The 13,250-nt window shown below is 39.8% G+C and overlaps 1 protein-coding gene across 1 annotated transcript in view; it reads right to left on the bottom strand.

Moving 5' to 3' along the window:
• Positions 1-13,250, bottom strand: part of rasa3 (RAS p21 protein activator 3) — a 52,717-nt gene that overhangs the window by 9,812 nt on the left and 29,655 nt on the right. Inside the window, exons 6-16 of the mRNA XM_034300036.2 lie at positions 9,593-9,673; positions 9,347-9,419; positions 6,025-6,098; positions 5,063-5,167; positions 4,653-4,809; positions 3,628-3,776; positions 2,755-2,869; positions 2,260-2,334; positions 1,789-1,912; positions 465-571; positions 158-235 (exon numbers count right to left, since the gene is read on the bottom strand). Coding sequence (XP_034155927.1) covers positions 158-235; positions 465-571; positions 1,789-1,912; positions 2,260-2,334; positions 2,755-2,869; positions 3,628-3,776; positions 4,653-4,809; positions 5,063-5,167; positions 6,025-6,098; positions 9,347-9,419; positions 9,593-9,673 — 1,138 coding nt within the window. The remainder of the gene's footprint in view (positions 1-157; positions 236-464; positions 572-1,788; positions 1,913-2,259; positions 2,335-2,754; positions 2,870-3,627; positions 3,777-4,652; positions 4,810-5,062; positions 5,168-6,024; positions 6,099-9,346; positions 9,420-9,592; positions 9,674-13,250) is intronic.

Here is a 13,250-nt window from a genome sequence, read left to right as displayed (position 1 = left end):
TTGCTCCCTGGCTCCCAGCTACAGATAGCTAGGACATCATTGGGATTCAGATTTGCAAGATCCTGGCAACAGGGCAAATATTTTTCTGTTTTAAGTTTAAAAAATCATTCATAGTGATAGTGTTTCTGGAGCCATAGACTTTAATCCACTAACTTACTGATTTAGACTTAGCAAGGCTTCCAAGGGTCTGGATGGTTTTGGAGATGAGCGTCAGAGTCCGAGATGTACAAGGATCCTTTTGGGTAAAAAAAACCAACAAGGACATTAAGGACAGTGACACAAGGAACTCCCACAAACACACAATTTCACAAAGTGGTAATAGCTGCAGGTTCCTTCAATCAGTTCAATCCAGTTCCACCCATTTCATGTGTAAAGTCAGGACATTATTATCAGCAAGGAGAGCACATGGTCGATGATGTATATTATATTGTATATTATGTTGCATACAGGGAGTAAACACTCACCGGATGATGTGGCCTAAGTTGAAAAAGGTTGGGTGATAGGATCGCTGGGGCAAAGAAACGCAGGAAAATGAAGCTACTGACTGCTGTGTACCTCACATCTTGGTCCACTGCGAACATCCACAAACACATACATCGTCACTCTCCTTTTCTCCATCATCATCCTCATACTATAAATACATATATACTATAAATACGGATTTATTGAATGTGTTTTTTATACTACCAAGTCCTCAAATCCAATTTGGGACTGTAGTAACATTTGCTCATTGTTATAGTAATAGCGCAGGTGTGTGCTGAAAAAGTAGCATGAATTTTTTCATGGACTACATTTTACATAAAGGCAATGTCCAGTCATGGATATGAATATATTCAGCACACACAACAGCGACAAAAACTGAAAACAATGTTATTGTTCTTATTACAAATTTCTGACAAAAGATCTGCAGCACAATGAATGATGGAAAAAAAAATGATTTGATTGGTCAAACTGAGATACACAAATGTAGCTTGAATGTGATCGGAAAGAAGTCAGATTTCGGGTGCTTGAGCTGCCTGACTGAGCATATGCTGCATTCGACTAAAGCTCGCAACTCGGAATTTCCGACCTCTGACTAAGAAAAAACAAAGAAAACGGAATTCCTCCTTGGGAACTTGCTATGGTCTCCTCAAGCCTGAGCTCAGCAAGTGACTTTAAATCAACATGGCCGCTCCCAGCATCAAATGTAAACAAAGTAGCCCTTCTTTATTTTTAAATGAGTTATACTGTATAGACAAGTATTTGCTTTAGATCTATCATTGTACAGACTTCTAACAAAAGACAAGCAGACTGCTAACAAAAGATGAACATGGAGGCATCTATGTTTCCCCCCCACTTTATAACTCAAACATACTGAGATTGAAAATGACGTAATTCCTGTCTTAGTCTTAATGCTCTCCTGTTTGTGTATAACGTCACTGCAATGTGCCTCACTGTCCAGCAGGTGGCATCATGCAAACTCCAATTCCAACCTGCCACTGACTTCTTTCAAATACCAGCGACAGTGAGCAGGAGGTGAAAGCAAATGAGGACATGGCCGGGAATGCAGAGTGACCAAAGGGATAAAGAACAGGCAAACTCAGAAGCTCCTCAATGACAGTCTATTTCTGAATCTCTGCTACGCAAAAGGGAACTTCACACACACACTGTATGAGAACCAGCAGAACTGATCTGGGGTCAGGGTGACGCTGAACACCACCAGCACCACTAATGAAAGCAAGAGACTGTTTTATGCTTCACAGCATTCAGTTGCTAACTCAAGGTCACATGAAGTGTGTACGCGGTTACCTTGGAAACGGGTGGCGGCGGATTCTCGGAGTGAGAAGAAAATGTCGCACATGACAGTGGGGCATCTGACGCCAGAGGTAGTGATGACGCTGAAGATGCGATCCACGTACTGCCGCAGGTTCTCCTGAGAACAGACATAGAAAGGGAGGTGTAAGAACACACACACACTCACACACACACACACACACACACACACACTGCTGGGGAACATTTCTGCATGCTCGTGTTTGTGCCATCCAGTAGATGAAGACAGACAACTGTGAAAACATTTGGAAATTAGAAATGCCTTTCATAACATCCAGCCTAGTGTTCTGTCTATATTGCTTTGTTTCACATCGCTAAGTAAACAAGCATCCAGGATCACATGCCTCTGTAACCCATATAAACGCATCAAACCTCAAACGCATGCACACACACAAGGAAACCACACACAGCCTCATAAACATGCAGGCTGAGAGAAGTATGACTCACCCTGTTGGTCTCTAGATTCTCTGATTCCTTCAGCTTAACAGGGTCGATTTCACAAGGCTTGTGCTCCGTGCAGATCTACGCCACACAACACACAACACACACACACACCCCATCATACACACATGTACAGTAATAATCACAAACATTAAAAAACGATAATATATGCAAACCTGACTCACAAAGATAGAGACTCACAACACACACACACACACACCCCATCATACACATACAGTAATAATCACAAACATTAAAAAATGATAATATATGCAAACCTGACTCACAAAGATAGAGACTCACAACACACACACACTCCATCATACACACATATACAGTAATAATCACAAACATTAACAAATGATTATATATGCAAACCTGACTCACAAAGATAGAGACTCACAACACACACACACACCCCATCATACACATACAGTAATAATCACAAACATTAAAAAATGATAATATATGCAAACCTGACTCACAAAGATAGAGACTCACCTCATCAATTATGGGTTTGAGCGTGACCTGTAGATAGTGCATTCCTGCCAGCTTCATGGTCTCATCGATGCATTTGGACGTTAATGAATTGCCCCGAAATATCGTGTTGGGATCCCTGAGGGAGAGCAAGATTCTGCTAGGCAACTTGAAAATGACTAACACATTATTAATACCCAAGAACCAATTTGCAGCCCTATAAATATTAAGGTGTGGGAATCTCTAGACATCTCAACATTCAGTCAGATTTTAATTCAAGGTGCCAAGACGTGATTATGAACTGATACTTCACACATATAGTTTTTTGATTCTTATAGCTTATTTTACGTTAGATACATTTTACAGCACGAGTACTAATATTAAACACAATATTTGTCATTTTCACTTAGCATGAAAAACACCAGGCTTCATGTATTAATGTTTATTTTGCATTAGAAATGTTACTGCTGACATTTACGTGTAGGCTTATGTAAAGGTCTGATTAAGATCCTGATGCATTTAAAGCTCTACACCAACAGGATTAGTTTTACATGGTGAAGTGGGGCAAGGTAATTATTGTCAGAGTATTTTTTTTATGGACACGTTCCCATGTCGGTAAAAATCTCATACACTGTCAGATGAGCCTTTTTTTTAAGTATGCATTTTTTGTCATAATTACTACAGATGTCCAGCGGTAGCATTATTGACAGACATACTGTTTGTCCAGAAAATATATCATGTTCAAATAGTATAGTATTTAAAAATCAATTATTTTTCCAGTCTTTCAACATTAAATGGCCCTGAATACTCAAAAACATACTTATTACTGAGGTTGACAGCTGAATGTAAACCCCATATAAAGACAGTAAATAAGTGTGTGCGCGTGTGAGAACTCACTGTGTGCGGTTAACCTCTGCATTGGCAATTGCACTGACAAAAGGCACGATTTTGCCATAGTGCAGAAAGAGTCGGACAAGCGGGACGGCCGCTTCCTGCTTCTCGCGGCACACTTCTCCAAGGATGTGGGCTGCTGACGCTGAGACAGGCTACCACAGCACAAACACACACACACATACTTTACAATCATAATTATCTTCAGGAACAGTGGAACCACATATGGTTATAGGTGTGGCAAAAAATTACAATATTATATAATCACACAATCCAATACTACAGTTATTTGTATTTGCTACTCCACGTCTGTACAGTACAACCGCAAAGAGGACAACATTAAAGGCTTCCTAATCGATGCACAGAAATTTAATACAAATTCTAAAGCATGGAATGCAATAAACTGATATCTATCCAATCAGCACAGTCTCTTACAGCAGGCTCGATTGCCCTTGCCTACCCCTGGGTAGCTCGGATACTTAACCTGTATTTTTTCTAAATTAATTTGACTGGTCAGATTTGTACACTGGAATGAACAACACTGAAAAAACCTATTTGAATATAGATCCTGATTTTTTTTTTTAAAGCTGTTCAAACATGACTTACAAGCAACATATTTCAATCCTATGAATTCAATGGTGTTTAACTTGCACTATTACGCATTAAGAACACACCATCATGTTAACATTCAAATCTTCATGTCTCTTTTTTGCTTTCATACACACAATTTCCAAAAATATATGAAGGTTTAAGCCATGGCGTTATATTAAGTGGTGGAGAAAACCCACTTGGAAAACTGAATTCCGGTCCGGAATGCTTGTTTGTGTTTGGATGTGTGTCCTGTCAGTCATTTTATAGACACTATACTCTATAGGCCGGAGCCTGGGCGGGAATGGGGGCGGGCTCAAGGAGTGAAAAAAAAAAAATTATTCAAAAGTTGAATCCACCTGCCTAACTGTTAGAGAACTAATCTTATCATCTTTCAACAAATCCAGTTTGTTGTGCAAAAGTGACTACACAAAGAGACTCACCTCCATCTGTGCAGACTGCAGCAGCAGATCAGTGAGGTCACTATAGCACTCTGAAGGGAAGACATGATCCTCTGTGTAAACAATGTTGAGTCTTAAAGAACCCAGTTCATCGGCCTTCACCGACTTACTGCCGTTATCCCTCGGCTGGAGGAAGTACCTGAGAGACAGAGAGAGAGAGAGACAAAGTGAGTCCAAAAGAGAATCAAAGAAAGACAGTCAGATACAGAGGGACCATGTAAGCCAGAATTAGAGCATGGTATTAGATATCCATCACTGACACATGCACACTGAGCTCTTTCAGTTACTAACATCAGGTGCTTCAGTTTATACCTCTTCTTAATGATGCCTATGAAAGAAGGGAAAGCTATGTGACTATAAGTTTTGCTGTACTTATGTTGAGATGGTAATACCATGCATCGTGAACACCCTCCTGGCCCAAAACCTTCAGTGGCACCCGAACACCTCCTAAGAACTCGTCTCCAAACTTCAGGTTACTGGCGTTCCACAGATCCACCCTGGAAAAACCAAACCAAGAGGTTAGATCTTTCCTAAAGCCACATTCAGTCACATTCAGGATGAAAAACCCCTGAAGTGCAGTACATTATGATCTCTTACACCACAGCACTGTTGAAGTCTCAGATCGACTGGTCAGAAGGTGTTGATTAATCAAATTAAGTAACAGCTGAGCTGACAATAGTTCTGGCTCCAAGGTCTCAATGCGCTTGTTCTACAGTAACAACTTACACAGGGACGTTTATGGTGGACGCTCTGCATTAACAGACTTTTTAAAATTCAGTAATTGTTGATATGGTGAAGTTTTCCATGAGGAGATGTTTATTTATCATGGAAGAAGTCTCCAGTGTTAGTGCTTTGTAACAGTCAGAAGTAAAGCTGTCATTTTAAGTTTTTTCCAACAGTGGAGAGTGTTCAGGACAGAAAGCGTTGCACGCTGTGGTTTTTGTGTAACATGACAAGCTGGAAATTTTGTCTTGTTAATGTCAATGAGAGTGAAGCTGGTGCGGGAACGACTGTTTATAGGTGTTATTATAGGTGTTATAATGTAAGTGATAACAGGAACTAAATTGTTATGTGGACAGTCTACAACATTAAATGTAAGTGATAAAAAGTATGACGTTCTTTAATAATTCAAACAACAATAATCGTTGACAAATTGCTGTGGTGTAAGAATACTAAATATAAAATGACATTGGGACGTGGTTTTATAGGAAAATAATAATCTTGGGGTTATCACACTAACAAACCCATCACATCACCCCATCACTGATTATCTTCTTATAACAGCATGCCCGTGCATGCCGTGTTTTATTCCTTAATTAGTTGTCACATGTATTGACGCTCATACACAACACACCTGAGAGCTAATTTATCCACATCCTCCTCCTCCACGTCAAACTGCCGTTTGGTGTAGTTGAGTGGTCTGGTGATCTGCAAGGACAGTTCATAAAAATAAAGTTTTCTCTCCTTCCTATAAACATTCAGATGACACACCTAGCAATGACTATAAAAAAGAGCAGTGCGTGCTGTAATGCCAGTACACTACCTTTAAATGCTTTTGAATTATAGAAATAATCAGTTTGAATGGTGCAGTGAATTTGGTCATGCTCTTTTACCCTGTCGTTGTTAAAAATAGGGTTTGTGTGGTTCTGGAGCTCCTAGACATGGGAAGTGTTCAACTTCCCCTCGTCTAGCCCTAGCCAGTGCTGTCATCACTAGGTACTGTTTCTTTTCTTTTCTTTGTTTAAAAGAAGGACAATTATAACAAATGACTAATTGGTGGGTGAGAAACAAACAATAGTGGAAACTACAGAAATATAAAATATTATGAGAAATTATGAGTGAATTCAGTTCCAGCATTGTTGTGCAGATGAACTGAAAGTTTCTTTCATCTGGTAGTGTACTCATTTGTGACTGTGGCTAAAAAGCGCTGGCTGCTGACGTATGAAAATCTTTTTCTGTCTACATTTCCATGGTGTACCTGTACAGAAGGTCAGATATAAAGACCAGTCATGTAAAGCCCATATAAAAGAAATTTGTTTACCCTTTAATTGACACAGTGACAATGATCTTTTGTTGTGTACTGTAACTGACTCAGACCTAATTTGCATATAAACTCAGATGTGCACGGGATGTTGTGGGCCAGGTGATGTGCATGTTCAACTAAAACAATGAGTGCTTGCTTGCAGGCAAAAAACAGAAGAACAGGACAGCATTCAGCTTCAGCATGGCATTATTCCAGATTGGCCACTGATGAATGTCTGAGCTGGCATGAGATGTGTTTTCCATAATGGAATCCCGCTTGATTTGGAAAGTCATATCTGAGGCTAGCAAGCTGCTGCAGCAGAGTGTTATCTCTATGTTCAGTACGAAGACCGAGACATGCAATGTTTGTACTACCTCCAGTGCAGGTATGAGGGTATGCATGTGCAGGAAACCGATGCAGGATTTGCTTTGCTTATGCTTGAGTAGGATTTTGTTATCTTTCCTTTGCTAACCTCACAAACAGGGCTGTAATTTTTAAATTTTTGTTTTTTTAAATCACCACAACTGCAGTCTCACTACAGAATTACTGGAGTGAGTGGAGTAGGAGAGCTAGGACGAGCATGTGCCCCCCACCAATGCATAAAATTATGTAGATAATGGATAAAAATATGATCTCAATGGCTTTGATCTTTGTTTATACAGAATGGTGCAATAAACAAAAAAAAAATCCAGTGAGCAGCAGTTCTGCGGGCAGAAATGCCTTGTTAATGGGAGAGATCAGAGGAGAATGACTAGACTGGTTTAAGTTGACGGGAAGTCTACAGTAACTCAAATAAACACACTTTACAACCGTGGTGAGCAGAGAAGCATATCAGAATGTACAACACATCGAACCTTGATGAGGATGGGCTACAAGAGCAAAAAACCACATCGGAAATCCACTCCTATCAGTCAAGAACAGGAATGTGAAGATACAGTGGGCATAGACTCACCGAAACTGGGCAGGTGAAAACTGTTGAAGAATGAAGAATGTTTTCCAGCGATTGGTGTGTGTATATTTAGACATATACTATACACACACACACAAATACAAAATGTATCTAGTGGAAAAATGTATGGAGCTGTTTATGTCATGTTTGGAGCTTTCTTTCACCTCTTACTACCACGCCCTACCCATACTCCCAGACATATTCATCATTAAGCCTGTTGTATTTTAATGTCCTCTACACTGTTTAAAGTCAAATAAAAGCCACAATGACAGTTAGGTAAACATTACCAAATAACTAGTTCACCGTAAGTGAAGGTATTTTCATGGTATGACAGTGCTACTCCCAAGCTGTAGACAAAAACATGTCATTTGATCCAACCAAGCAGTTGCATCCCTAACTAACTCAAGTAATTCAGTAATATCAGTAAATCACTGGTGGCATTGCAAAGTTTCTTGATCTGGAATAAAGTGTGTAATTATTGCTGAAGAGATAAAACATGCATTCTGGCACGTCCAGGATTGTGATGCTACATCCTGATACCATTCCACTGCATGCCTTTTGAGGAAATGGCTTTCAAGGCACCTTCATTGGCTAAACTGATGGGAATCAGCTACACTGATACACTAAAGCTTAACTGAAACAGAGGGTTAAATGATATGCTAAATTGTTCAGTCCTATATTAGATGAGTCTAACTCATGTTATGTAGCTCTTAAATGAAATGTAGGAAATCTCGGTTGTAGGTAGCATGTGCTGTAGTTGGTGGTGAGGTATGTGGCACTGCGATGAACTCTGGGCTGTAGGGTTCGGTATGTCTGTGTGGCATGCTTTGTGTGGGAAAGACCGTGACTGTGAGGGGGATGAGATCAATGGAGTGGATTGTGTATCTTGCAGCATTGGAAGCAATCCTGCTGTTGTCTTCTCTTGTCCACCAGTGTGTGTGAGTGTGCCAACGGAGCCATTAGACAGTTTTGTCCAGGACAGACAACATGGAGTCCACGGAGAGAAGGAGGAAAGGCAAGTCAATACAGAGTTTTCATTATGATGAGTCTGAGAGGTTATCGTTTTCACTTGGAAGCCCTCACGGGAGTTTAAACACCAACAACTCTGCTGAGGTTTCTCTGAAAGCAGTGGTTCATGAAGCAAAAGCAACTGCAGGGGTGTGGACATGTCCTCCTTCCGTTTTGATCCCCATACTTGCACTTTTGTACAGTTTTTTTTTTCCACAGCAGTCAACCACAATTTATCACTTCTCACAATCTGCATTCGGCTTGTTTGTAAACTGTGCATAGACATCGTTATGTCTGTTTTGAGGAGGTCATGAGGGTGTGGACACTCGTCAAGCGGAAAACCACAAACTGTAAGCTTCAGCCTTGAACAGTGTGACTCAGATTAATTTGAAGTATCTCAAAGAGAGTGAGATATTGTTCTACCAACAGTGTTCACATATACGTCCAAGCTGTGAGTGGTCAGCTTTTACAGATTCAATCCAAATATTTGTGTATCATAAAAAATAGTTTTAAGTTGAAGTAAAATTCCTCTTAATGCAGATTTTAATCAAAGCATGCGCCGTGCCTAAAATCTCAGGCTCCATTTCACATAAGTGTAATAATAATGGTTCACAGAATGTTTCTACTGGTTAATGTTTACTCAGGCAGAATTAGTTTCAGAGGATCTTGAAAGACATCTGTGGTCTTTTTTTCTACCTCAAAGTAGAAGACTTCATCATACTGAGGGTTGTTGGTTTTCCGCTTGACCTTGGTCTTTTTGGCTTCCGATCTGTTGGAGATGAAAGAGACAGGAAGGGAGAGAGAAAATATGAGAGGTTTTATGAGAAAAATATGAGAGGTTTACACTTAACTTAAGGATTGTGAACAAGATGGCTCTCACAAGACATGTGTGCTACTACCAAACATGAGGCGGTTGTTGTGCTGGTGCCGTGGCAGATTTACCTGGATGGCCCATGTAAGGACACTGCAGCATAAGGATCGCACTGTCCATTAACGATAGGCAAGTCTTGGCACTCTAACACTCTGTGAAAAGAAACAATTATCAGGATCATTAGGATTAGTAAAATTAAAGACAAATAAGTCCTGTTTTAAACCTGCCCTCATTGCACTGTGCACCTGTATAGCCCAAGTGGCCCCTTGTAGCTCGAAGCGAATGCAATTACTACTTGGCAGAAAGAACAATATACTATAGTCAAAGCTCTTTTCTTAAACCATGTACAGTCATATCTACAGCACCTTGACTTGAAAATGACTAAATCACAAGTACAAGCCCAAAGACAGCTGCGCATGTGAGTTATTTTAAGTTGTGTGTTATCTAACAGACAATTAGCACTATGATACGTGTCAGTTCAAAGCTACATGACTAACAGAGCTCCAAAGAGTTTGAACTGCAGACGAATCACAAAAATTGTAAAATGATTAATGTTTCAAGGGGAACAGTGATGTCATGGCAGTGTACGTCAAACACAGACAAATGGCGTGAACAAAGAGGAACAGCGTTTGCAGGACGGATGTTATGCAGCAGGGTTATTCAACATTGGCAGACAAGTCACCTTAAAGAAACACACTGACCAGGGCCAGTCAGTCTATATAAAAATCAAGTAAGCAATAATTAAGTAACTTATTAGGATTTCAGGGAAAAAATATGTTTAAATTTTAACTATTTTCCCGCTGTAATTCACACAAACTAATCAAGCAATCCTACTCAAGCTTACCAGCCATCATAAAATGTGGAGCAGTCATTAATCAAAGAGAACTGGGATATAAATCTTTTAATAATCCCAGTCTTTATCTAAACAAACACCACACAACCGTGCAGCAATAGCATAGAGCTGGGTTCAGCTGGCTATCCTTCTGAGAAAGCTTAACAGCGAAGGGTTAAGTGACATTTTAAGCGAACGCATAAAGTTTGGCTTCTCTTGCCGGATTGAAAAAGCTCTGACTGTCTGACTGTTAAACAATTACATTAATTACATACTGTAATGTCTCAGAACACAGACTAAGCGAAAGGGAAAAGATATCATTTGAACATGATATTATGCCGCATTATCCAGAGTGGCTGTGTGACAACAAACATACTGAGTGTCACAATCATTTATCTGCAGTAACCACTTCACTCGCATAATTACATCTAGTTTTTGCACAGCCCAAACATACTGTATGTCAAGGAGCCCTGTGACAAATGCAGCTTGAATTTCATATATATGAAGTGTTCAGAGTTAAATATTAGTTTTCATTTTTATTCCTTGTTTTATCAGTTGGAAGTGGTCTGATGGGATGTTGGAAACAGTGTTGCACTGCCTTGTGAATAACACAGCCCCAAAAATAACCTCAGAACTGAATGAGCACCCCTTATTAAAAACTGAGCCTCACAAAGCTGGAATTCATGGCTCAGATGCCATTCAGAAACCTTTTGTATCAAAGGCCAAGTCAAAACCTGGACCCCTGAACAATGGAAAAAAGTAATTTTGTCTGATGAGTCAGTTCACCATCTGGACAGATTTATGTTTGGAGGAAGACAAAGGATGCCTTTCACACAAAACTCTTAACTATGATGGAGGATCCATAATGGTATGGGCAGCCATGTTGTGGAAATCATTAGGTCTAGTGATTGCTTCGCATGGTCATATAACACCCAACAAATATGATGTCATTTTACAAGACCAGGTGCATCCAGTGGTGCACACACTCTTTCCTAACGACGTTCCCATATTCCAGGATCATACTTCCCCCATACGTCCTGCTAAAATGATTGGTTTGATGAACAACAGGATGATGTCAGCTGTTTCGCATGGCCGATCACCAGACCACCAGATTAAAGCTGGAAGGTTTTCTTCCTGAAGAATCCTGAACATCCTGTCCAAGATGGACCACAAGCCATTCTGGATTTGTATGACAGCATTCCAAGTAAGATTAAAGATGTTCAGGAGGCAAAAGGTGGTCTTTCATATTAATATATTGTTACTGTACATTGCTGTTATTTTTTTTCCCACTACCTGTACTTGCTAATTACCTAGCTAACTCAGTATCAGATCCCCATGCTTTCTTATTAAATGATCTTATATTATATATAAATAAGGTCAAGCTGGGGATCATAAAAGCAGCACTGAAACACGAATAAACATTATTAACATAATCTGGAATGTTTGGAAATTATAGACAGGGCTGTAATGTAATTGTGCAACTAAAACTATTAAAGATGTAGTCCCTAGGTGAAATTCCTAAAAGTTGAAGTCATGAGAAAACATGGTGATCCCTGAACAGCAACTTTGAAGTTCTTTCACTGCAAACATTTTCATTTCAAATACCAGTGATGTCGCTCACAAGTGACCGCACGCATATTCTCACGTTCGCATATCAGCTTAGTACAAATACAACCCACATCACCTTGGTGACGCAAACATTTTCTAGTTTTTTTAGCTAATAACTCAATTACAGAGGAATATCTAAGGGACGCTGACAATTTTGAAGAGGCAGACGAATCACAGAGTGTATTTTTTTTGTCACTGAGTGTATTTTTGGACGCTGTTGCCTGGGCAGCAATCTGGAACTAATCAGATTGCACTCCACTCATTTCCCCAAAGAAAATGCAGCAGATCCAGGCCCAGAATGCTTTGAGGAACTTAACAAAGCTGGAATCAACACTAGTCTAGATTGAGACACAAGCCAGGCTGCAAGGAGAATCAGTATTTCCTAAATTTATACTTCCAAAACTAATGTTCTTTATCTTATCTGAAAGAAGATAAGGATGCTAAGTAAGTATATCTGCTTATTAACCTTAGACCTCCATTAATAACTAAGTAGTTTATTGCTATCAAGTCTGACATCTTAATGCTGGACTTTATATTTTGGAATTACTTTCTGACCCTGACTGATGATATTTTTGCCCTACATGATGATATCTTGTTCCTTTCCATCTTGTCCCTTATTAACTATCTACCATCACAAACATGCTGTTATTGTAGGAAGGAATATTCTTCATGGCTCCCTTAATTTGTTCTGCTGTTTCTATCTGGCAGTATCTTAAATGTCCCCTGTATCTATGCCACTGAACATGTTCTGCTGTCAAGAGTTCTTTGGTTTTCCTGTGTCATCACAGCACACACTCACTACACCTGGTGTGTCAAGCTGTCTGGTCTGACACTGGCTTTCAAAATTACATCCTTTGCACAAAACACACAACCACATATTACCCAAATGTCAATTGATGGCACCTTGCATTTGAGTTCACTGTATGCAGTGTAACTCTTAAAAGTCTTAAAATGAATCCATATGTACATATAATATGTGTGCCTCATAATTAATATTATTTGATTTCCCTACAGTAAAGGTTTCCCTACAGTCAAACATTTTTAGTGAAATTATGGCTTCTGGGTGGCATAGTGGTGCAGCTCATAGCTCCAGGGTTCCTGGTTCGATCCTGAGCTCGAGTTGCTGTCTGCACGGAGTGTCACATGCTCTTCCCTTAATTGTGTTGGTCTCCTCCGGGTTCTCCGGTTTCTTCCCACCTCCCAAAAACCTGCTCGCAAGTGGCTATCCTAAGTTGCTAAGTGTGTGAATGTGTGTGCATGGTGCTCTTAGATGGTGCATTCCCATTCAT

This window comes from Pangasianodon hypophthalmus, chromosome 26, assembly GCF_027358585.1.
Source record: "Pangasianodon hypophthalmus isolate fPanHyp1 chromosome 26, fPanHyp1.pri, whole genome shotgun sequence".
Taxonomy (NCBI): Eukaryota; Metazoa; Chordata; class Actinopteri; order Siluriformes; family Pangasiidae; genus Pangasianodon; species Pangasianodon hypophthalmus.
The sequence above is the reverse complement of the archived record's forward strand: the minus strand, read 5'-3'. Positions and strand labels throughout refer to the sequence as shown.